The sequence below is a fragment of the Somniosus microcephalus genome, chromosome 2 (assembly GCF_052327205.1).
Source record: "Somniosus microcephalus isolate GS21.2 chromosome 2, FLI_Smic_1.0, whole genome shotgun sequence".
In the NCBI taxonomy this organism is placed as follows: Eukaryota; Metazoa; Chordata; class Chondrichthyes; order Squaliformes; family Somniosidae; genus Somniosus; species Somniosus microcephalus.
In genome coordinates this window covers 62,529,234-62,555,046 of record NC_140988.1, presented here as the reverse complement: position 1 = coordinate 62,555,046, position 25,813 = coordinate 62,529,234, and the positions used below count along the sequence as shown (strand labels likewise).

General features: G+C 46.4%; 1 protein-coding gene across 3 annotated transcripts in view; it reads left to right on the top strand.

The window, feature by feature from the left end:
- The window catches only part of exosc9 (exosome component 9), an 86,118-nt gene that overhangs the window by 10,258 nt on the left and 50,047 nt on the right, over positions 1–25,813 (top strand). For 2 of the 3 annotated variants that reach the window (XM_086009908.1, XM_086009884.1), the window contains exons 3-5: positions 1,164–1,283; positions 15,265–15,367; positions 16,930–17,067. In XM_086009908.1, the coding sequence (XP_085866034.1) occupies positions 1,255–1,283; positions 15,265–15,367; positions 16,930–17,067 (270 nt within the window). In that variant the 5' untranslated portion in view covers positions 1,164–1,254. Of the gene's footprint in view, positions 1–1,163; positions 1,284–14,742; positions 14,827–15,264; positions 15,368–16,929; positions 17,068–25,813 lie in introns of those variants that run through there. The other variant, XM_086009898.1, reaches the window with a different exon arrangement.

The window sequence follows — 25,813 nt, the reverse complement described above, 5'->3', positions numbered from 1 at the left end:
ACTGCTGTCAACGGCACATGCTGCATTGCAATATGACCCACGGGGGGTAGAGGAGCAAATATTTTTAAAAGTAACTTTAAGAATTGGTCGAAGTTCTGATTGAAACTAATTGCATGAAAATATAAACAATGGAGAGCCGCCTGAATGGGCCCCAGAATCCCAAAATATAAAATTGCAGCATGTAACAAAGGCCTTTCTGTGGACCAGAGGAATGGAGGCAGCTGCGAACAAGTTGCAGGGGGTGGTACGCCCAGTGAGCGGAGGAGGGGGCATGTGCAACATCCAAGGACAGGCCGCAGCACAACAGAGACCGGCCATCCCCCAGAGATTAATGGGAGCAGAGAATAAAACACCAAAGTGTGAACTTGGAAGGGGAAAAATAAAGAAAATACAAAAAAAACAAAAACGTAAAAAAGTGGTGCTTGCCTGGAGGATGCATCAGGTTGACAAAATCATTGTGTTGCACTGCAAGATCACTCACTATGGCACAACCTCCATATCGTCTTCCTGCTCGGGGGGTGTCAGCAGCAGTAGCTCAAAATGGCAGCTCTTCCTGGGCACTTGCTTGCGGTTCTCTGCTGGGATGCCAAGTGCCACCAGGCCTGCTTCAGCTGTACCATTGTCTTGTAGCAGTCGATGAAAAATAAAGTGAAAATCCTTGGTGCTGGCACAGATGTCAAGTGAAGCCACCCCCAAGAATGAAATTGTCGTGCCTATCCAAAGTGGGCGGTTTTGAGACGCAGTATTGGGTTTAAGGAAGGGGAGATGAAGAGGCAGACTGGGGCTGCCAATAGCGCAACTGACCAGAATGTTGTTCTTGTTGCCATCAACATGTGGGAAAAGTAAAAATTTTTAAGGCAGGGAGGGTGATGAAAAAGAGGCATGGTAGCAAGGAACCAACTAAATAAAACTTATCATTGGACAAAGGTGGGACAGGAGTGCTACAAAGAACCATTATTTTTGTCAGGACACCAGGAAAACTTCTTGCTCCTCATTGAATAGTGCCAAGTTCTTTTACGTTTAACGTTTAATCTAAGAGACAATGCAGCACTCCCTCAGTGTTGTACTTCAGTACGATTAATATTGGCCATTATTATGTAGAGCTGTTTTATTTTCTGGAGTCAAGTAAAAGATGCCTAATTTGTCTTCAACTGTCATTTCAGGGTCCTTGCACAAGTGTCATGTGAACTTGTTACTCCTAAACTTAGTCGGCCTACAGAAGGCATCATCTTCTTCAATTTGGAGCTCTCTCCAATGGCTTCACCTGCGTTTGAACCTGGCAGGTTAGTCTGGCATGTAGACAACCATGGAAGATTACAATTGTAAATCATTTTCCAGTGACCAACCAGTTTTTCCTTCTTGACACCAGATGTGTTTATTTTCTCTTTTTTGAATATGGGAAATGCTTTTAACACCTGGTGCATTAAAATTATTTTCTGTGTCATACCATCTCATTTTAAGGTATAATGTGTTACTGAAAATATTTATTTAAATTGAGAAATCAGCCGAAAGTGGGAATTCAGTATTTATAAGCGCGCTGTTTTGCCCCAGTTAAGTTTGGTGGTACTTGTCTTGGAGATTGAAATATTTAGGTCTGCAGACATACGGCAGTTTCAAAACTGGTTATTTCAAGAACCGAATGCTCCAATGTTTTATATAGTCTTGCTTATGTTTATGAATGTGGTAAACCACTGTTGTTGTTGTTGTTACACACTGTTGTACCTATGCATGCCTCAACATGTCTCGGCTGGCTCCACCCACACAGGCCCAGGTATAAAGGTGATTGACCTGCAGCCCCCTGCCTTCTTGGAACCCAGTCAACCACGAGAGGCATGCTCTGTTCTTTGCTAATAAAAGCCTTTAGTTACTCTCTTAACTCTCAGTCTTTTATGAGTAATTGATAGCGCATCAATTTTATTAGCAAAAACAAAATGTCGACATTTGCTGAACAGCAGGCTGCTGCACCAAACGCTGAACAGCAGGCTGCTGCACCAAACGCGGAGCAACAGGAGCTGCTGCGAGCCCTCAGACCAACATGCCTGGACCTAGACCCCCAAGAAGCGGGTTCGGCTACCAAATTCGCGCATTGGCTGCGTTGCTTCGAGGCCTACCTGCAAGCCTCAACTGTGACCCTGGACGAAAACAAGTTGGAAATCCTGGCCTCAAAGGTGAGCCACCAAGTTTATACAATAATCCAGGACGCGGCGGCTATCGGTCTGCTAAAAGGGCAATACGCATGCCCGGTAAATACGGTCTATGTCCGGCACCTCTTAAGATCCCGCAGACAGCAGCCCGGGGAATCGGTGGAGGCCTTCCTACGGGCACTACGGATACTCGGCCGAGACTGCGATTGCAAAGAAGCATCAGCCGCAGCACACACGGAGGGACTGATCCGAGATGCTTTCGTTGCGGGTCTAAGGTCCGACTACTCCCGGCAGAGACTGTTGGAAAAGGGAGAAATGGACCTGAGAAAGGCAGTGTCCCTCTCGCTCGACGCGGCCCACAGGAATATGGACGCCTTCTCCCCTAACCGCTCCGCAACGTGGACGCCACAACCTTGGGTCATGGGACCGCCACCTTCAACTGCTGCTGCGATGTCCAAGGCACAGAAATGTTATTTTTGTGGCCAGGCAAAACACCCCAGAGCACGCTGCCCGGCGAGAAACGCTACCTGCTCCGGCTGCGGGAATAAAGGACACTATGTCAGCGCCTGCAAAGGTAAAACCGCTAACGCCAGCAGCGCCGCGTGCGAACCGTGGGGGCAGCCATCTTGTCCGCCATCTTGGGCTCCCCCAGCCGCGTGGGGATCGGGACCATGGGCGCCGCCATTTTGTCTGCCATCTCGGACGTCTCCAACTTCAACCATGGGGGACCCGGACTCAACCACCGCCTCATCTGACGACCACATCGACTCGCTCGACCATACGCTGGCCTCCGTGACGCTGGACCAATCTCTCCCTCATCAACTGTCCGGGTCCATGATGGACATTAAGGTAAACGGCCGCGCCACTACCTGCCTTTTTGACAGCGGGAGCACGGAAAGCTTTATCCACCCCGACACGGTGCGGAGTTACTCTCTCCCGGTCCTGCCGACGCGACATCGGATCTCTTTGGCTTCCAAAGCCCAATCAGCGGACGTCGGTGGCTACTGTGTAGTGACCCTTTCAGTAAGGGGCACAGAATACAAAAATTTTAAACTCCTGGTCCTGCCCCATCTTTGCGCTGCCGTTCTACTGGGGTTGGATTTCCAGTGCAACCTTAAGAGTGTCACATTAGCGTACGACGGACCCCTCCCCCCACTCTCAGTCTGCAGCCAGCAGCTTTTAAATCGCCCGCCGCGCACCATTTGCAGCCTCTCCACCCTTAAAGTCCCGCCCCCCTCGTTCGCTAACCTCACCCGCGACTGTAAGCCCATCGCTACCAAAAGCAGGTGTTACAGTGCCGGGGATAGGAGCTTCATTAAATCCGAGGTAGCAAGACTCCTGAAGGAAGGGATTATTGAAAGTAGCACCAGCCCATGGCGAGCACAAGTGGTGGTAGTGAAGACTGGCGAAAAACAGCGCCTAGTTATTGACTACAGCCAGACGATCAATCGCTACACCCAGCTAGATGCATACCCACTCCCCCGCATATCTGACATGGTCAATCAGATAGCACAATACCGGGTGTTCTCGACGATTGATCTGAAGTCGGCATACCACCAGCTCCCCATCAGGGCTGAGGACCGCCAGTACACAGCTTTTGAAGCTGACGGTCGTCTCTACCACTTCCTCAGAGTTCCCTTCGGCGTCACCAACGGGGTTTCAGTCTTCCAACGGGAGATGGACCGGATGGTCGACCAGAACGCGCTCCAGGCCACTTTCCCCTATCTAGACAACGTCACCATCTGCGGCCGCGACCAGCAGGACCATGATGTTAATCTAGAGAAATTCCTCCGTGCGGCTGAACCTAACATACAACAAGGACAAATGTATGTTTCGTACCAAGCGCCTTGCCATTCTTGGCTGTGTAGTGGAGAACGGAGTCATCGGCCCCGACCCCGACAGGATGCGCCCCCTTATGGAGCTCCCCCTCCCCCACTGCCAAAAAGCACTGAAGAGATGCCTAGGGTTTTTCTCGTACTATGCTCAGTGGGTGCCCAACTATGCGGACAAAGCCAGACCCCTCATCAAGTCCACCTCCTTCCCCCTGACAGCAGAGGCCTGTGCAGCCTTCACGCTCATAAAAGGAGATATTGCGAAGGCCACAATGCACGCAGTGGATGAGTCCATCCCTTTCCAAGTGGAGAGCGACGCATCCGACTTTGCCCTAGCTGCAACCCTTAACCAGGCGGGGAGACCCGTGTCCTTTTTCTCAAGGATCCTCCAGGGCCCCGAGATTCGACACTCCTCTGTCGAAAAGGAGGCCCAGGCCATTGTGGAAGCTGTGCGACATTGGAGGCATTACCTGGCCGGAAAACGATTTACCCTGCTCACTGACCAGCGTTCAGTAGCTTTTATGTTTAATAATAAGCAGAGGGGCAAAATCAAGAACGACAAGATCTTGAGGTGGAGAATCGAACTCTCCACCTACAATTACGATATCTTGTACTGGCCCGGGAAACTCAATGAGCCCCCAGATGCCCTATCACGTGGTACATGCGCCAACGCGCAGGTCGATAGACTGAAGACCCTCCACAATGACCTCTGCCACCCGGGGGGTCACCAGGTTTTTTCACTTCATCAAATCCCGTAACCTGCCCTACTCCATCGAGGAGGTCAGGGCCATGACCAGGAACTGCCAAATCTGTGCCGAGTGCAAACCGCATTTTTATAGGCCAGACAGAGCAAGCCTGATCAAAGCCACGCGCCCCTTTGAACGGCTGAGCGTCGATTTTAAAGGGCCCCTCCCCTCCTCCGACCGCAATGTGTACTTCCTCAACATAATTGATGAGTATTCCCGTTTGCCATCCCTTGCTCAGACATGACCAGTACCACGGTCATTAAATGTCTGAATGACCTCTTCGCCTTGTTCGGTTTCCCTAGCTATATTCATAGCGACAGGGGCTCATCCTTTATGAGCGATGAACTCCGGCAGTACCTGCTATCGAGAGGTATCGCTACAAACAGGACCACCAGTTACAACCCCCGGGGGAATGGCCAGGTGGAAAGGGAGAATGCGACGGTCTGGAAGGCAGTCCTTTTAAACTTGAAATCTAAGGGCCTTCCGACCTCTCGCTGGCAGGAAGTCCTCCCTGCGGCGCTCCATTCCATTTGGTCACTGCTCTGTACAGCCACCAATGCTACCCCTCACGAGAGAATGTTCTCCTTCCCCAGGAAGTCCACATCGGGGACCTCGTTACCGACATGGCTGACTTCTCCAGGACCCGTCCTACTGCGGAAGCACGTGAGGTCCCATAAGACGGACCCCCTGGTCGAGAGGGTGAGCCTCCTCCATGCCAACCCTCAGTATGCTTACGTGGTGTACCCGGACGGGCGGGAGGACACAGTCTCCATACGAGACCTCGCACCTTCGGGTGCTCCCGAAACACCCCCCTCGCCATCCACCACTACCCACGCCTACCCCCAGTACGCTTACGTAGCGTACCCGGACGGGTGGGAGGACACAGCCCCCACACGAGATCTCGCACCTTTGGGTGCCCCTGAAACACGACCATTGCCATCCACCACTACCCACAACCCAACCCCGCTAGACGGCATGCCGCAGCCCCAGGACCCGTCATTGACCACCCAACCACTCAATGAGACGCCAGACTCAACGTTGGATGCTGCACCATCACCGCCGCCACCACGATGATCAGGACGGCATACAAGGCCACCTGATAATTACTTACACGAACCTTTAGTACACTTCACCCCGCCGGACTCAATTTTAAACAAGGGGTGAATGTGGTAAACCACTTGTTGTTGTTGTTGTTACACACTGTTGTACCTATGCATGCCTCAACATGTCTCGGCTGGCTCCACCCACACAGGCCCAGGTATAAAGGTGATTGACCTGCAGCCCCCTGCCTTCTTGGAACCCAGTCAACCACGAGAGGCATGCTCTGTTCTTTGCTAATAAAAGCCTTTAGTTACTCTCTTAACTCTCAGTCTTTTATGAGTAATTGATAGCGCATCAATGACATGTTAATTTCAATAGTGTGGCTCTCATTTACCCGTTACAGTAAAGGGTAACAAAAAATGTGTACTTCTCTATCTTTGTGTTTGAAGACGCGGACATCTTGCTGGGGCATGGTTTAATGGATGCTTACCTAGCCTAGGTTCACTTTTTAGCCATTGTTTTTGGTCCCTGCCACAAACTCTGTTCCCAACCACTGACTGCATCCCTCTCCCTAACACCTGTCTGAGGCTGAACCACACTGTTCGCAACCTTGGTGTCACATTTGACTCTGAAATGAGCTTCCGACCACATCCGTGGCATAACTAAGACCACCTATTTCCACCTCGGTAACATCGCCTCCGCCCTCGCCTCAGCTCATCCACTGCTACAATAGACTTGACTATTCTAACGCACTCCTGGCAGGGCTCCCACCTTCTACCCTACGTAAACTTGAGGTCATCCAAAACTCTGCTGCCTGTGTCCTAACAGGCACCAAGTCCCGTTCACCCATCACCCCTGTGCTCGCAGACTTACTTTGGCTCCCGGTTAAGCTACACCTCGATTTCAAAATTCTCATCCTTGTTTTCAAATTCCTCCATGGCCTCGCCCCTCCCTATCTCTATAATCTCCTTCAGCCCCACAACCCCCCCCGCCCCCCCGAGATATCTGCGTTCCTCTAATTCTGCCCTCTTGAGCATCCCTGATTGTAATCACTCAACCATTGGTGGCCATGCCTTCTGTTGCCTCGGCCCTAAGCTCTGGAATCCCCTCCCTAAACCTGTCTGCCTCTCTACCTCTCTTTCCTCCTTTAAGACGCTCCTTAAAACCTATCTCTTTGACCAAGCTTTTTAGTCACCTGCGCTAATTTCTCCTTATGTGGCTCAGTGTCAAATTTTTTGTCTTATAATACTCCTGTGAAGCGCCTTGGGATGGTTTACTACATTAAGACGCTATATAAATATAAGTTGTTGTTGTATATTCTACTTGGCTGTGTTTTTATATTTCAATCAAATTTTTGGGTGCAAAAAAACACATTGCATTATAAGTCAATAACTCCAATTAACTATCAATGGCATCACAACCAAACTGGATCCTGCCTTCATCCAACATGTTCACATCCCCACTATCCCCTCTGACCCCGAATGATCAGTCCTCAGCAAAGGCCCCGGCTTCATCAGCTTACGCTCCCACCTCAATGAATTTCGAACTCCGCATGATGCTGAGGTCTTCTTCCTTTGCCTCCGGGCCCACTTCTTTGGCCAGGAGTCTTCCCCCCCCACATAGATCCTTTCTCCCCTCAATCCACCTGAAACCCTCTCAGACCTCTTGCCCTCTCTAGATCTTTTCATTGGGAACTGCCAGCGTGACATTGGCCGTCTCAATTTTTCTACTCCGCTCACTCACTCTAATCTACCTCTCTCTGAACTTGCAGCAATCCGTTCTGTCATGTCTAACCCTAACATTATCAGTAAACCTGCTGACAAGGGTGACACTGTTGTTTGGCGAACCGACCTCTACCTTGCGGAGGCTGAACACCAACTCTCTGATGCCTCCTCCCCTGGACAATGACCCCACCACTGAGCATCAAACCATAATTTCTCAGAATGCTACTGACCTCATCTCCTCTGGAGATCTTCCCTCCATGGCCTCCTACCTCATAGTCACCCAACCTCGCACAGCCCGCTTCTACCGCCTTCTCAAGATCCATAAACTGGACTACCTTGGTAGCCCCATTACTTCAGCCTGTTTTTGCTCCACGGAACTGATTTCTTCCTTTCTCGACTTTTTTATTCTCCCCTTGTCTAGTCTCTTCCCACCTACATCCGCGACTCTACCGACGCCCTCCGCTACTTTAGCAGTTTCCCGAACTGTCTCGTTTTCACCATGGACGTCCAATCCCTCTACACCTCCATTCCCCACCAGGACAGCCTGAGGGCCCTCCGCTTCTTCCTTGAACGGAGGCACTACCTGTCCCCATCCCCATCCACCACCACCACCCTCCTCTGGCTGGCTGAACTTGTTCTTACATTGAACAACAACTCCTTGGACTCCACTCACTTCCTCCAAATAAAAGGTGTTGCTATGGAAACCCGTATAAGTCCTAGGTATGCCTGCCTTTTCGTGGGATATGTGGAACATTCTTTGTTCCAGTCCTACTCAGGTCTCCTCCCTCACCTCTTTTTCCGGTACATTGATGACTGTATCAGTGTCGTTTCCTGCTCTCGCCCCGAACTGGAAAATTTCATCAACTTTGCTTCCAATAGGAGGGAGACAGAAAGCAGGCAACTATCGACCAGTTAGCCTAACATCTGTCATTGGGAAAATGCTGGAGTCCATCATTAACGAAGTGGTAGCAGCACATTTAGAAAATCATAATATAGTCAAGCAGAGTCAGCATGGTTTTATGAAAGGGAAATCATGTTTGATAAATTTGCTGGAGTTCTTTGAGGATGTAACGAGTAGGGTTGATAAAGGGGAACCAGTAGATGCCGTGTATTTAGATTTCTGGAAGGCATTCGATAAGGTGTCACATAAAAGGTTACTATACAAGATAAGAGCTCACGGGATTGGTGGTAATATATTAGCATGGATAGAGGATTGGCTAACTAACGGAAAACAAAGAGTCGGGATAAATAGGTCATTTTCAGGTTGGCAAACTGTAACTAGTGGGGTGCCGCAGGGATCAGTGCTGGGGCCTCAACTATTTACAATCTATATTAATGACTTGGATGAAGGGACCGAATGTAATGTAGCCAAATTTGCTGCTGATACAAAGATAGGTGGGAAAGCAAATTGTGTGGCGACGCAAAGAATTTCCAAAGGGATATAGATAGGCTAAGCGAGTGGGCAAAAATCTGGCAGATGGAGTTTAATGTGGGAAAATGCAAGCTTATCCACTTTGGTAGGAAAAATAAAAAAGCAAGTTATTATTTAAATGGAGAGAGATTACAAAATGCTGAGGTACAAAGGGACCTGGGGGTCCTTGTACATGAAACACACAAAGTTAGCATGCAGGTACAGCAAGTAATTAGGAAGGCAAATGGAGTGTTGGCCTTTATTGCAAAGGGAATGGAGTATAAAAGTAGGGAAGTCCTGTTACAACTGTACAGGGCGTTGGTGAGACCACACCTGGAGTACTGTGTACAGTTTTGGTCTCCTTATTTAAGGAAGGATATACTTGCATTGGAGGCAGTTCAGAGCAGGTTCACGAGGTTGATTCCGGACATGAAGGGGTTGTCTTATGAAGAAAGGTTGAGCAAGTTGGGCCTATACTCTTTGGTGTTTAGAAGAATGAGAGGGGATCTTATTGAAACATATAAGATTCTGAAGGGGCTTGACAGGGTAGATGCTGAGAGGATGTTTCCCCTCGTGGTGGAATCTACAACTAGGGGGCATAATTTTAGAATACGGGGGCACCCATTTAAATCGGAAATGAGGAAGAATTTCTTCTGAGGGTCGTGAATCTTTGGAATTCCCTTCCCCAGGGAGCTGTGGCGGCTGGGTCATTGAATATATTTAAGGTGGAGATAGACAGATTTTTGAAAGGTAAGGGAGTCGAGGGTTGTGGGGAGCAGGCAGGGAAGTGGAGTTGAGGCCAAGATCAGATCAGCCATGATTTTATTGAATGGCGGAGCAGGCTCGAGGAGCCAAATTACCTCCGACTGCTCCTGCGCCTTATGTTCTTATGTATGTTCAATTTCCACCCTTCCCTCACCTTCACATGGTTCATCTCCGACTCTTCCCTTCCCTTCCTCGACTTCTCCATTTCTGGGGATAGGCTGTCGACCAATATCTACTATAAGCCCACTGACTCCCACAGCTACCTTGATTACACTTCCTCCTACCACGCTTCCTGTAAGGACTCTATTCCATTCTCCCAATTTCCCCGTTACATCTGTTCTAATGATGCCACCTTTCATACCAGTGCTTCTGATATCTTCCTTTTTTGTCAACCGAGGATTCTCCTCCACCATGGTTGACGGGGCCCTCGACCGTGTCCGTCCCATTTCCAACACTTCTGCTCTCACCCCTTCCACTCCTGCCCAGAAGCACAATAGGGTTCTCCTTGTCCTCACCTTCAACCAACCAGCCTTCACATTCAACGGATCATCCTCTGTCATTTCCGCCACCTCCAGCGTGATGCTACCACCAAACACATCTTCCTCTCCCCTCCCCTTCAGCATTCCGAAGGGACCATTCCCCCTGCAACACCCTGGTATACTCTTCATTCACCCTCAACACCCCCTCCACTTCCCACGGCATCTTCCCGTGCAAGCGCAGGAGATGCAACACCTGCCCTTTTACCTCCTTTCCCACCATCCAGGACCCCCAAACACTCCTTCCAGGTGAAAGAGTAGAATTTCTAAATTTGCCGATGATACCAAACTTGGAGGTGTGGCTAACAGTGAGATGATACCAATCGACTGCAACAGGACATAGAAAGGCTAGCAGGATGGGCAGACAAGTGGCAGATGGATTTAATACAGAGAAGTGTGAGGTGATGCATTTTGGCAGAAGGAACAGGGAGAGGCAAGATACACTTAATGGCACAGTTTTAAAGAGTGTGCAGGGACAGAGGGACCTGGGAGCTAATGTGCATAGGTCCCTGAAGGTGGCAGGACATATTGAGAGAATGGTTAACAAAGCATATGGGATCTTGGGCTTCATAAATAGAGGTATTGAGTACAAAAGTAGAGAAGTTATGCTGAACCTTTTATAAAGCACTGGTTAGGCCACAACTGGAGTATTGCATCCAGTTCTGGTCACCACACTTTAGGAAGGATGTGAAGGCCCTCGAGAGGGTGCAGAGGTGATTTACCAGAATGGTTCCGGGGTTGGGGGATCTTGGCTACAAGGACAGGTTGGAGAAGCTGGATTTGTTTTCATTAGAGCAAAGAAGGTTGAGGGGTGATTTGATAGAGGTGTACAAGATTATGACGGGTTTGGATAGGCTAGACGGGGAAAGGCTGTTCCCACTAGTTGATGGTACAAGGATTAGGGGACACAGATTTAAGGTTTTGGGCAAGAGTTACAGGGGGGATGTGAGGAAAAACCTTTTTTAAACAGCGAGTGGTAATGACCTGGAATTCGTTGCCGACTGAAGTGGTGGAAGCGGAGACACTCAATGTTTTCAAGGGGAGACGGGATAGGCACTTGAGGGAAATAAACTTGCAGGACTATTGGGATAGAGCGGGGGAATGAAACTGACTAGATTGTTCTACAGAGAGCCGCCACGACTCGATGGGCCAAATGGCCTCCTTCTGTGCCGTTATAACTCTATGACTTGTACTCTCAATTTAGTATACTGTATTTGCTGCTCACGAATCTCACGATGCAGTCTCCTCTACATTGGGGAGACCAAAAGCACATTAGGCGATCACTTTGCAGAACGCCTCTATTCAGTCCGCAAACATGACTGAGTTTCCGTTTGCTTGTCATTTTAATTCTCCGCTCCACTCCCACTCTGATCTCTTCGTCCTCGGCCTCTTGCACTGTTCCAACGAAGCTCAGCGTAAGCTCGAGGAATAGTACCTCATCTTCCGATTAGGCACTTTACAGCCTTCTGGACTCAACATCGAGTTCAACAATTTCAGATCATAACTTCGGCCCCATGGTTTCTTTTTTCTCTCACATGGCAGCTGTTGATGATTCCGCCATTGCCATTTACGCCTCATCTAGAGTCATTTTTTGTTTCTTAACTTGTCCCATTACCATCTCCTTTTGCCTTGCACCATCATCCCTTTTGTCTTTTAATCTCTCCTGCCTTCCACCCTATCACAGACCTTCCCTTTGTTCTTTCCTCCCCTCCTCCTTTTCCCTGCCCCACACTTGCTTAGACACTTGATAATGTTCTACACCAGAGTTAATAGCAAAAAGGAAAGCGCACAAAATTGGAGGCGACCTTGGAATGGGTTGGTAATTGCTCGGGAGGCCGGAGACCGAGAGTAGGGATAAAGGGAACGTTCTGATTGGATGGATGTGACAAGTGGTGTTCCCAGGGATCTGTACTTTTCACCACATATATTAATGACTTGGATGAAAGAATAGAGAGTTGTATATCCAAGTTTGCAGATAACACTAAGTTAAGAGGTATAGTAAGTTGTGTAGGTGGGAGCAGGAAGTTGCAAAAGGACATAGACTGAGTGCACAGAACTATGGCGAATAGCATTCAAAGTGAGGAAGGATGAGGTCATCCACTTTCGGTCTGAGAAGGACAAATCAGAATATTTTCTCAATGATGTGAGACTAGTAGGTGTGGAGGAGCGAAGAGATTTAAGTGTCCATGTACACAATTCACTTATTTATATAGTGCCTTTGACGTAGTAAAACATCCCAAAGCACTTGAATCTAGTGCACAGGTACAACAAATAATCCAAAAGGCTAATGGAATGTTGACCTTTCTTAAGGGGGTCTGAATACAAAGAGGAGAAAATGATACATCAGTTGTACAGAGCCTTGGTCAGACCTCGTCTGGAGTACTGTGTTCAACTTTAGGCATCGAATCTCAGGAAGGATATATTAGCCCTGGAGAGAATACAGTGTAGATTCACCAGATTGATACCAAGGCTTAAAAGGTTAAATTATGAGGACAGGTTGCATAAATCTACTTTGTATTTCCTTGAGTTGAGATGTTTGAGAGATGATCTAATTGAGGTGTTTAAAATGATAAAAGGATTGGATACGGTAGATACAGAGAAGCTATTTCCTCTGGTGGGGAAATCCAGAACAAAAGGGCAGAATCGTAAAATGAGAGCTCGGTCAGAATATTGTCCTCACTTTTTCACACAAAGGGTAGTGGAAATCTGGATTTCTGCCCCTCCAAAAGGCTGTGGATTCTGAGTCAATCAAAATTTTCAAAACTATAATCGATAGATTTTTGTTAGCTAAGAGTATCAAGGGATATGAATAAAAGGCGAGTAAATGGAATAAATTGTAGTACAGATCAGCCATGATCTAATTGAATGGCGCAACAGGCTCGAGGGACTGAATAGCCTACTCCTATTCCTATGTTTTTCAGCACATCCTTGTTGCACAGTCCAATTTATATTTTGATTTAGGAAGTTAGGGAGATCAGTGACCTTCCGATCTATATTTGAACTAAGGAGCAACCTGGGAACTGAATGGCACAATGGGTTAGATCCTGGCCTTTCATCTCTAGGACCTAGGTTCAAATCCAGCCCAGATGGAATGAAAGTCTCTTCTGTCCACCTGTAGGGACCTATGTGGAATGAGTTTCGACAATCCCAATCCAGTTCTGAGTGCCTCTGGCCGGTGTGGGAAATGGAAAAATTGTCACTCTGGTGCAGTAGGGAGTGCACTTGAGGTTGGGGCAGTGTGGTGGGAACTTAGCTCTGCATGTAGTTATGCTTCACCTGACCTAGGAGTGCTTGATGCTGACACATTGGGCTGGATTTTACCAGCCCTGAGGAGGCGGGTTTGGAGGAGGGACTGCCGGGAAAATGGCAGAAACTGGGAGCAGGTACCGACCCCGCTCCCAACCCGCCTCCATACCATCTTCCCGGGAGGCAGGTCCCCAAGTCGCACAGGGACCCACCACCTCTCGGCGGGAAGGGGCTTAGAGCCAATTAACTGCCTGTTCAAGGGTAGTTATTGGCAGTTTTGAGGAATTTCCTCATTTTACGCCTGCAATTGCGGGCTTCCCGACTGCTGCAAACCTCGCTAGGGTCAGCAAGGCGAGCAGTGGGGGTGAGAGGGGTCGAAATGTAAGCTGTAGAGGTGAGTGATGGGTGCAAGTGTGGACAGATAAGTATGAGAGGGGAGTGTAAAGTGCTGGAAAAAGTTTCCTTACCTTTTATCTTTCTGCAGGCTTCAACCTTTGAGGATCCGGGGGTGCCCCATCTCAATGGCAGAGATGACAGAATGGCTGCTGCTTTCTCAGATGCAGCAGCCATCTGCTTTCTGCTGAGGAGAGAGGTCTTGGTGAGCCTTCTGTGCAAGGGCTCACCTTAGAACAGAGATTGTCAGTGTTTGACAGTTTCTCAAAAATTTTTCGACAAGTGAAGCGTTATACGCTGACGTCATCTGTCACCGGCTTTCCCTTAATTGGCCGGTAAGCCCGCAGGGTGGGTTTAACAATGTCAATCAAGGAAAAATAGCATGGGTTGGTCAGGCGTCGCTGGGGGCGCGACTGAAACCCGGAAACCAGCAGTCCCGCCTCCAGCACATCCCCATTGATAAAATCCAGTCCATTGAGTGTCTAAAATAAGTGTTCCATTTCCCAGCACAAATTGTTTTTAAGACATCAGGTTTACTGTTCAGGTAGAGACCCTTCACCAGAACACTGGCTCTTTCAGATGCTAGCAGATCTGTGTATTGTCAGTTTTTTTTTTTATTCATAACCCAATAATCAGTTTGTCTCTATCTCCATTGTAATGAGAAGTGTCTTGGACTAGTAATGCTCACAGACCACATTTAGTCCACCACATTGTCACCTGTTACCGTCTCAATTTTAGAAATCCTTGATAGAGTTCTGTTGTTTTATTGTATTTTCTTTCCCCCTCTTATTTTTAGAGTCTGCTATCTGCACAGTCTTCTTCTGATGAGCAGTGTGATGAGGCACAGTTAATGAATTGCTTGAACTGTTGTAGAACAATCAGAATTAAAAATGTGAAGCTTTTTAAACTGTGATGGCAGTCTACAGTTAAGGAGAAGATTAATGATGAACATTCTTCAGTTTGTTAATATGGCTGATTTTTGGAAAGCGTACGTACAAAATTATTGGATAGATATAAAATCATTGAAATGTTTTGCAAGTAAATCAATTTGGTAGCTTTTTAAGGGTGAAATTGGTCCTCGGCAGTAGTGCAAAATGTTTGATCGTGAATCGGCAGCCCATTTTACATCTCTCAAATTTATTTTCAATTTGAAGTTAATGGAAAAGAAAATCGGGCGGTGTTTAAAACCGGCTGCCAATTCATTATCGCCCATTTTGCACTACCACCAAAGACCAATTTCACCCCAACTAACGTTTTGCTACTCCAATTATATTCTTTCTCCATTGCTCTTGTTAGAATTTGGATCATATTATAGGAAGGTACCTCCTTACCCCTGCTGTTTGAATGTGTAATAACTGCTATCTGTCATTTTCTTTTTTGGAAAATATAGTTTGCAATAATAGTGTCTAAATGTTATGATTTCCAGGCAATCCGAGTTATTAGTTAAACTGAACCGGCTGTTGGAGAGGTGTCTGAGGAATTCCAAGTGCATAGACACAGAATCTCTGTGTGTTGTAGCAGGTGCAAAGGTGAGAAGATATTGTCACAACAGATAGGATAGACACCTGAACTTGTACCTCAAATACCTCCCTACTGACCGCTATCTCTGGTGAACCAGACTGCGATTCACTAGACAGGGAGAGGGGATTTGTGCCTTAGGCTCAAGTACTGTTAACCACACCAATAAATAGATTCATTTTAGTAATCAATTGTTTATTTAGCATCAGATTTCTCCACACACACCTCACTTCTGGAGGTTTAGTTTAGCAAAAAGGCAGGCATATAACAACAGTTTACGTACACAACAGCAATATAGCCAAAAAATAGATAAGCTCACCCACAATCAATCTATTGTCTGCCAAACAGACAGCTGCAGATCATTGGTTTCTAAGGCTTCAACTCCCGCTAAGGTTTCACCCTGCTGCTGAGGTTTCAGCTACTTCTAAGGGTTCATCTCCCCAGAGGTTTGGTTTATATTTCCCTCCAATTTGCAGCTTAATCCCTCTCCTCCTGTAATAACACTTATTATACTTGTCCCCTCTTTTGTAGGTAAGCTGCTGTTTTCTTTCCTCCCCTTCCATAACACCTGGCCCCTTCTGCCTCGAACAATCTGTTCCCTTCCAGAGAGAATAGCCATTAAGCACGAAGAGGCCCCATTCTTCTGCAGCAATGTTGCGACAGTATTCTAGAAGAAGAGACCTCATCAAGATACAAACCTATCTTGTGATCTTGAGTAACATGACCATGTTTATACACTTGTACCTAGTCTAAGCAGCCATACATAGTATAACTGATTAGATGGACCACCGACAAAAAAGCATTTGGGAAGATAAAACTGGGATGCATTCATCCGCAACAATATGTACCTTAAAGTATGCTCATACGATGCAAACTGTAAAAGGGAAACCACTGTTTAGAGCCTCTGTACCTTGATTATCCAAACATCAGTGATCCGCTAATAATAAGTAAAATACTTCAAAATCAATGCCAAGGCAAGGAGCCATATAGCCTACCCCTGATAATTCGGTCATTTTTGTACTTAAAAGTTTGAGTTATCCAGTAATTTGAATGAAGCAAAGTAGAAATTTAGTGCTAAAAATTGAATTATCAAATCATTTGATTATAATGCTCTTTTCCAGAGGCTTCTCTACTGTACTTCCAAATGGTAAAATGCAATATTCAGATATGGATCTTGACAGTAAGCTGCCATATGGCTACTGCCAAAGGTTCACCGGTTCTGTGCATTGTACTGTCAATATCAAGGGAAATGATAGAATATTTACACTCAACAAGATCACTGCAGATTCCAAACCCATTTAAACATGGAGCTATAATTCAAACTGGATCATTTGTAAATTGAAACAAATCATTATCACTTTTAGCGTGCGACGCTCGTGTGGTTTGGTTATGAAGTATAATCTAAAATTGCAACAGACACCAGTTGAACATATAACATTTATTTTTTAAATTCTTCAGATTGCACTTGATCAAGTTATTTCTTCAATCTCCCTAAACATTCATTCTTTCTTTCAATCCTCAGACTCTATGTAAACTAGCTAGATTAATTTTCTTCTTTGATTCTCTTATCTAGGTGTGGCAGATTCGTGTAGACTTGCATTTGTTAAACCATGATGGCAACATTATTGATGCTGCGAGCATAGCGGCCATTGTGGCGTTGTCTCACTTCAAAAGACCTGATGTCTCCATTCAAGGAGAAGAAGTCACAGTGGTGAGTATTCAGAAAGTTGTCTTTATATTTTTTAAATTAGAACAATCATTTTTAACGGGCGTGGTTGGATACAATGTAGGCAGAGTTGTGTCTGCGAACTATTTAGTAATCAAAGATAATTAATCTAATATTCTGTTAACCATCATAATTACGTAGAATTATATAGAATATACTGCGCAGAAACAGGGCAATCGGCCCAACTAGTCTGTGCTGGTGTTTATATTCCACGAGTCTCCTATTCCAACTGCCTCATCTCAGCCTTTCAGCATATCTTTCTATTCCCTTTTTCTCTCATGTACTCATCTAGTTTCCTAGAAACACAGAAAGTTAACATGCAGGTACAGCAAGCAATTAGGAAAGAAAATGGTATGTTGGCTTTTATTGCAAGGGGGTTGGAGTACAAGAGTAAGGCAGTGTGTATAGTTTTGGTCTCCGTACCAAAGGAAGGATATACTTGCCTTAGAGGGGGTGCAACAAAGGTTTACTGATTGATTCGGGATGAGAGGGCTGTCCTATGAGGAGAGATTGTGTAGAATGGGCCTATACTCTCTGGAGTTTAGAAGAATGAGAGGTGATCTCATTGAAACATATAAGATTCTGAGAGGGCTTGACAGATTGGATGTTGAGAGGCTGGTTCCCCTGGCTGTATCATCTAGAACAAGAGGGCATAGTCTCAGGATAAGAGGTCAGCCATTTAGGGCTGAGATAAGGAGAAATTTCTTCACTCAAAGGGTTGTGAATCCTTAGAATTCGCAACCCCAGAGGGCTGTGGATGCTCAGTTGTTGAGTATATTCAAGGCTGAGATTGATAGATTTTTGGACTTAAGGGATATGGGGATAGGGTGGGAAAGTGGAGCTGTGGTCGAAGATCAGCCATGATCTTATTGAATGACGGAGGAGGCTCGAGGGGCTGTATGGCCTACTCCTGCTCTATTTCTTATGTCCTAACTTAGTGTCATCTGCAAACTTGGATATACAACTCTCTATTCCTTCATCCAAGTAATTAATATACAAGATGAAAGGTTGTGGCCCCAGAACAGATCCTTGGGAAACACCATTAGTCACATCCTGCCAATCAGATTACCAACTCTTCATCCCCACTGTCAGTCTCCTATCTCCCAACCAATTTCCAAACAAAGTCAAAAAGCTACTTCTAATTCCACGTGCTCTAATTTTTGCTAATAGTCTCTTGTGTTGAACCTTAACAAATACATTCATACTTGTCTACGTGCTCAGTAACTCTACCCCTAATTACAGATTCTATTAGCCTCCCCACAACTGATGTTAAACTGACGGACCCTGTTACTTACTTGGTTTCTCTCTGCCACCCTTCTTAGATAATGGAATAACATTTGCAATTTCCTAATCTAACAGCACAATCCCAGAATCAAGAGAGCTTTGAAAGATTGTCACCAACACTTCTGCAATTCCCTCACCTACTTTTAATACACTGGGATGGAAACCATCAGGTCCTGGAGATTTATCTGTTTTCAGTCCCATTATTTTCTCCATTACCATATTGTTACTTATATTGAATCCAATAAGTTCCTCCCCTTGATTTATCTTTAGTTTCCCTTTTATCTGGTATTTTATCCTTTTCCTCTACTATGAAAACTGATACAAAGTACTCCTTTAATATATTTGCCATTGTCTTGTCTATTACAGTATCACCTACGTCAGTCTTTGATAAGCACACATCTCCCTTAAAGACACACTGAATATATTACAGGTTGACTATCCCTTATCCGAAAACCTTGGGACCAGCTGTGTTTCGGTTTTCAGAAATTTTCGGATTTCAGAAGGTATTATTTCAGACTGGGAAACTCTGAACATTAAATTAATTTGGTAATTAGTATTTGTATTTAATATAAATTCTAAAAGTTCAGGCTACCTCTTGCGACTGTTCTGTGTCTCATTCCCCTTCCTGCTTCTCTGTGCTGCTGCTCACAGTCTGTTTACAGCTCCCCCTGCTCTGTGTCTCATTCCCCTTCCTGCTTCTCTGAATTCCTTGACTTAGCAGGGGTCTGGGGCTCGACTGCCGCTGCCAGTTGTGGGAAAGCCGGATATCGGCTGACTCCTACGCTAAGCTGGCCCGCAAATCAGGTCGGGGGGAGCAAAGAATATCGGACGGGCCGCTGCAGCTATCGGACGGGCCGCTGTATTGTTAGGTTCACTCTCCTGGTACCTCCTTCACACTGCCTGGCTCGGCCTGCAATCTCCTACCCAGGCGGGAACTCTGTGACCCTCTGCCCTGCTCACAGGGAAAGGCAGAGCTCCCTCAGTCACACTTAACATCGAGAGTGAAGGCCGGCATGTCGACAATCTGCAGGAATTCTTGTTCTGGGCCCCGGAGGACCACTCCTGCCATGTTTTGCGCCACTCGGGTCATGTCGTGCGCACGATTTACGCTGAACGAAAAAAAAATCGGTTTTCGGAAGTTCGGATAAAGGATAGTCTACCTGTATTTTTTTTACCATTAGCCTTTATATTACTTGCAAGCTTTTCTTCATATTCCTTTTGCATCTCTTAATATTTCCTTTGTGCCGCTCTGTTATTACCATACTAACCCTTGGATTCCTAAGCAATTATGTAACCCATTTCCTTTAGTTTTATACTCTGTCTCACTTTATATGTTGACCATGGTTTCTTGACTGTACAAGTGGAACTTTTGCTCTTTAGGGGTATGTATTGTACTAATTTTTTTCTGTAGGTTTACCTGTTAACATCTCAGCCCAGTTTAACGTGTTCAGCTTGCGTCTCATTCTGTCAAAGTCTGCCTTATGATTTGTGTGTGATCTTTCGCCTTCTTGAACTTAATGTCAAACTTTTTATGACTTCCAGAAGGCATTCGACAAGGTACCACATAAGAGACTTGAGCATCCCCAATTTTAATCGCTCCACCATTGGCAACAGTGCCTTCAGCTACCAAGGCCTAAGCTCTGGAAATCCCGCCCTAAACCTCTCCGCCTCTCTACCTCTCGTTCCTCTTTTTAGACGCTCCTTAAAACCTACCACTTCAATCAAATTTTTGGTCATCTGCCCCAATAGCTCCTTATGTGGCTCAGTGTCAAATTTTGTTTGATAAAGTTCCTGTGAAGCACCTTAGGACGTTTTACTACATTAAAGGCGCTATGTAAATACAAGTTGTTGTTGTTGTTCAGACTGTTCACAAAAATGAGAGTGCATAGTATTGGAGGCAACCTATTGGTAAGGAGGTAGGAGACAGAGAGTAGAGATAATGGGTATGTACTGAAACTGGCTGGATGTGACTAGTGGTTTCGCCCAGGAACCTGTACTGGGGCCTCAGCTTTTCCCTATATTTCTACAGGACTTGGATGAAGGAATAGACTGCCGTATATCTAAGTTTGCTGATGACACCAAGTTAGGTGGCAAATTAAATAGTGTAGATGGGAGCAGAAAGTTGCAAAGGGACATTGACGGATTAAGTATGTGGGCAGAACTGTGGCAGATGGAGTTTAATGTGGGAAAGTCTGAGGTCGCCACTTTGGACCCAAGAAAGATAAATCAGAGTATTTTCTAACTGGTGAGAAGCTGTGGATGAGCAGAGATTTAGGGGTCCAAGTACAGAACTCACTAAAAGCTGGTGGACAGGTACAAAAAATAATGAAAACGGCTAATGGAATGTTGGCCTTTATCTCGAGGGGGCTGGAATACAAAGGGCTGGAAGTTATGTTGCCGCTGTACTGAGCTCTGGTCAGACCCCATCTTGAGCACTGTGTTCAGTTCTGGACACCACACCTCAGGAAGGATATATTGGCCTTGGAGCGGGTGTAGCGCAGATTCACCAGAACGATACCGGGGCAAAAAGGGTTAAATTATGATGATAGGTTGCATAGTCTGGTCTTTTATTCCCTTGAATATAGAAGATTATGGGATGATCTATTGAGGGGTTTATGGTGATTAAAGGATTTGATAGGGTATATAGGGAGAAAACTATTTCCTCTGGTGGAGGAGTCCAGAACAAGGGGGCATAACCTTAAAATTAGAGCTAGGCTGTTCAGGGGTGATATCAGGAAGCACTGCTTCACACAAAGGGTAGTGGTAATCTGAAACTCCCCGCCCCCCCCCGCCAAACAGCTGTTGAGGCTAGGTCAATTGAAAATTTCTAAACTGACATTGATAGATTTTTACAAAAGCAAAATACCGCGGATGCTGGAAATCTGGTAGATTTTTGTTAGGCAATGGTATTACGGGTTATGGAACCAAGCCGGGTAGATGGAGTTAAGATACAGCTCAACCAGGATCTAATTGAATGGCAGTACAGGCTCAAGGGGCAGAATGGCCTACTCCTGTTCTATGTTATGGTCACTGTTTGGATGATGCTCCCTTACTGTCAGATTATTAGTTAATTCTTGCTCATTACTCATTACTAAATGGCAAGGTAAGGTTTTATCATAGCAAGGATGTCTCTCCTCACCACCAGCAGTGAGTTATATTAGTTACATCCAGCTCCTGAAGACAGTCCCAGATGTTATTACGAATGTCTAATGGGACCTCAATGCATGATATGACTTTTGTTGTATCCCTGTCCACTGTAGGTGGATTTGGGGCTGCTCCAGGTGCTGGGAATATTCTAGTGACATTCTCTCCAGGACTCAGATGAGAGGTGAAATCTGTGGACCTCATGCAGAATATGATGCGTTCAGTAAAGGAACCTTAATTCCCCATTAACACTTTATTGTATACGGCAATTGTAACAGTTTGTTCCCTAATTTTCATCTATTCTGCCTCCATTTGGTAACCTACATTTCATCCCCAGGTACACTTTAGGCTTTTTGTAAACTGTCGATTTTGAGGAGAGTGCAGTGAACAGAGCAGAGATGATAATTGTAGTGTATGTACCTTTAAGAGCCCCTGTGTACTATAATACCGGTAGTGACCACTCGGGTATGTAAGCCTGTATAGCGTCTTGTATCTTTTAGTTCACCTCCAGACTTTGTTCAGTAAACACCTGTTAAACCAACTCCTGCATTCCGTGTCTCCATTAACACACGGATACAACAGTGGCGACGAATTCGAAACGGACTTACCTGCAATTCGGCAGCACCTCAAGGAGATCGATTCCTCAGACGAAGGTCGAAGAAAAAAAAAACAAACTGTGGTTTCACCAGCTAGCCGGGCTGGTGGCAGGTACTGCACTGATCCTTCCTGGGCGGCGGGCTGGGGCTCGATCGGGTGGTTCTGCAGCGGGGCCGAGCAGCGAGTGGGAAGGCGAAGGCAAACAGAGACGGAGGATGGAGCACTCGGGAGACGGCCGGCGCTGCAAAGCAGGTCGGCGTTCGGACCAAGCAGAGGGAGGGAAAAGTCCCAGAGAGTCCGGCGGGAACGAGTCTCCAACTATTAAAAATGTCTGTGTAAATAAAAACCGCGGAGAACAGCATTGTCAGCAGCGGCGGGAAAGCGCGGGAGGCGCCATTTTTTCTCGGCAGGGAAGAAAGGAAAGCGCGGGAGGCGCCATTTTTGATTTTCAGGATGCCTAAGACTGGCAATATTACTGCTTTCGATAGTAATATAGAGGATTGGACCACATGTGGAAAGAATCACAGAAACCCCACAGTGCAGATAGAGGCCATTTCGGCCCATCGAGCTTGCACCGACACATATCCCACCCGATCCCCGTAAACCCTACACCAACACATATCCCACCCTATCCCCGTAACCCCATGTATTTAATCCCCCTAACACTAAGGGTCAATTTATCATAGCCAATCAACCTAACCCGCACATCTTTGGACTGTGGGAGTAAACCGGAGCACCCGGAGGAAACCCACGCAAACACGGGGAGAATGTGCAAACTCCACACAGACAGTCACCCGAGGCCGGATTCGAACCCGGGTCTCTGGCGCTGTGAGGCAACAGTGCTAACCACTATGCCACTGTGCTGTGGAGGTATATTGCACAGCGAATGAAGTAGAGGATGATAAAAAGGCATCGGTACTTCTAAATCTGATGGGCGCAAGGACATACGGGCTGTTACGAAACTTAATCACTCCAGCCAAACCGATGGACAAGAATTTTAAGGAGATTGTTGATACCCTACAGGAGCACTTAAACCCAACACCGCTGCTGATAGCAGAACGATTCAAATTCTTGAGGAGGAATCAGCACAAGAATGAAAGTAACGCTGATTACCTCACCGAATTAAGAAAGCTGTCAAAGCACTGCCAATTCGGGGCAGGACTGGCAGATTCTCTACGAGACAAATTCGTCTGCGGTCTCCTAAGTGAAGGAACACAGAAAAGGCTACTTTCTGAGAAAGATTTGACACTGGACAAGGCTTTCAGTGTGGCTGTATCATACAAAGCAGCAGCAAGAGGAGCTGCAGAGATACAGCAAAAGCCACAGGACTTCGGTACCCATGAAATGACACGGGGTTTCGAGAGATGTTATCGCTGCGGCAGATCCACCCATGACCAGAGGGACTGCTGGTTCAAGGACAAAGCATGCAGGCAATGCGGAAAGATGGGACACCTTGCACGTGTATGCCGATCTGGAAACAAAAAATCCACTGACAGGAAAAAAATCAATAAGGAAAAGTACAGAAAGGTACAAATGATGACGGACAGTAGCTCCGAAGACCAGAAGAGCGATAGCGACTCCGGAAACAAGAGACTAAGCTGTCTCAAATTACATAATGTAATTGCCAAAGAAGATTACCAGACCATTTGGGTTACCCTCACGATAGCGGGGTCCCCAGTTAAAATGGAGCTAGATACAGGATCAGCTCTGACCGTCATAAGTCGACGGGATTACGAGCGGCTATTTCCACATATACCTTTGAAAGACACATCCATTATCTTGAAGACATATACGGGGCAGAAAGTATACCACAGAGGGAAAATAAGGGTGCCTGTTGTATACAACGGCAAGGAAATACAGAAGTTGTATTTATACGTTCTGCAAGATGGTGGTCCACCGCTGTTGGGACGTGAATGCATCAGGAAGATATGTTTAGACTGGCACTCCATTCAGGCACTGACGGTGACGTCATACCTGAACGATTAAAAGACATCTTGGCCAACGCCAAAGAAGTGTTTCAACAGGAACTAGGAACCTTGAAAGGCGTCACCGCCTCAATAAAAGTGGAAGATGCGGCAATTCCCAAGTTTTTTAAGGCAAGGCCGGTGCCATACGCAATTCGTCCAGCAGTCGAGGCAGAGCTGGAGAATTTGGAAAAGGCAGGTGTGTTATCCAAGGTAGATTGGAGCGAGTGGGCAACACCCATCGTCCTGGTCACGAAGAAAACGTTGAATAATGATAAATCTGAAGAACAGAGAAAAATTCGCATCTGTGGGGACTTCAAGGTGACTGTAAACCCGGTCCTTCACACGGTACAGTATCCTCTTCCGAGGATAGAAGATATTTTCGCCTCACTATCCGGAGGGAAACGTTTCACCAAAATTGACTTGGCACAGGCATATCTACAGATGGAGGTTGAGGAGGCCTCTAAAAAGTATCTCACGATAAACACACACAAAGGCCTGTACCAGTACAATCGACTGGTTTTCGGAGTAGCATCAGCTCCAGCTACCTGGCAAAGAGCTATGGAGCAAGTCCTGCAAGGGATTCCGGGGACTCAATGCTACCTAGACGACATCCTTGTAACAGGAGAAAACGACAATGAGCACCGTGCCAATTTGGAGCAGGTGCTCACTAGGCTGAGAGAACAGGGCCTACGAGCAAATCGCCCCAAGTGCGAATTTTTCCAGAAACAAATATATTGTGGCCATATAATTAACGAAGAAGGGTTGCATAAGTCACCTGAAAAAATTGAAGCGGTCATAATAGCCCCAGCACCTGAAAATGTCTCACAATTAAGGTCGTTCCTGGGATTGATAAATTACTATCACAAATTTTTACCGAACTTGTCAACTGTTCTGCACCCTCTTAACGCACTGCTACAAACGGGAGTAATTTGGAAATGGAGCGAAGACTGTAAACGTGCCTTCCATAAATGCAAAGGCTTGATCACGTCCAAGGAAGTGTTGGCTCATTACAACCCATCACTGCCAATCAGACTGGCGTGCGATGCATCCCCTTACGGCGTAGGAGCGGTATTATCGCATAGATTCCCTGATGGCTCGGAGCGGCCGATAGCTTTTGCGTCACGCTCATTGAACTCAGCTGAGCGTAACTATGCCCAGATCGACAGGGAAGCACTCAGCCTGGTGTGGGGAGTGAAGAAATTCAACCATTACCTACACGGACAAAAATTTACCTTGTTGACTGACCATCAACCCCTCATCTCCATATTCAACCCTAAAAAGGGCGTTCCCATTATGACAGCGCAAAGGCTACAGAGGTGGTCCCTTTTCCTAGGGGCACACCAATATGACATAGAATACAAAGGATCAAAACAGCATGGGAATGCTGACGGCTTATCGCGCCTACCGTTGCCAACGGTAGAAGAGGCACCTACAGTGGACCCAGTGGAGATGTTCCACTCAACCATAGTGGAATGTCTACCAGTAACAAATTCTACCATTGAAAAGGAAACGAGAAATGACCCGACTCTCTCACGAGTCTACGATTTAACGGTGAAGGGATGGCCAGCACATGGCGAACCACTGTTGCCAGCATTCTCGCAAAGAAGAGAACAGCTGTCAGTGTGCCGAGGAACCTTGATGTGTGGATCCAGAGTGGTGATTCCACCCAAACTCCAGGATAAAGTGCTAAAGGAGCTTCACGAGGGGCATCTGGGTGGAGTGAAAATGAAGAACCTAGC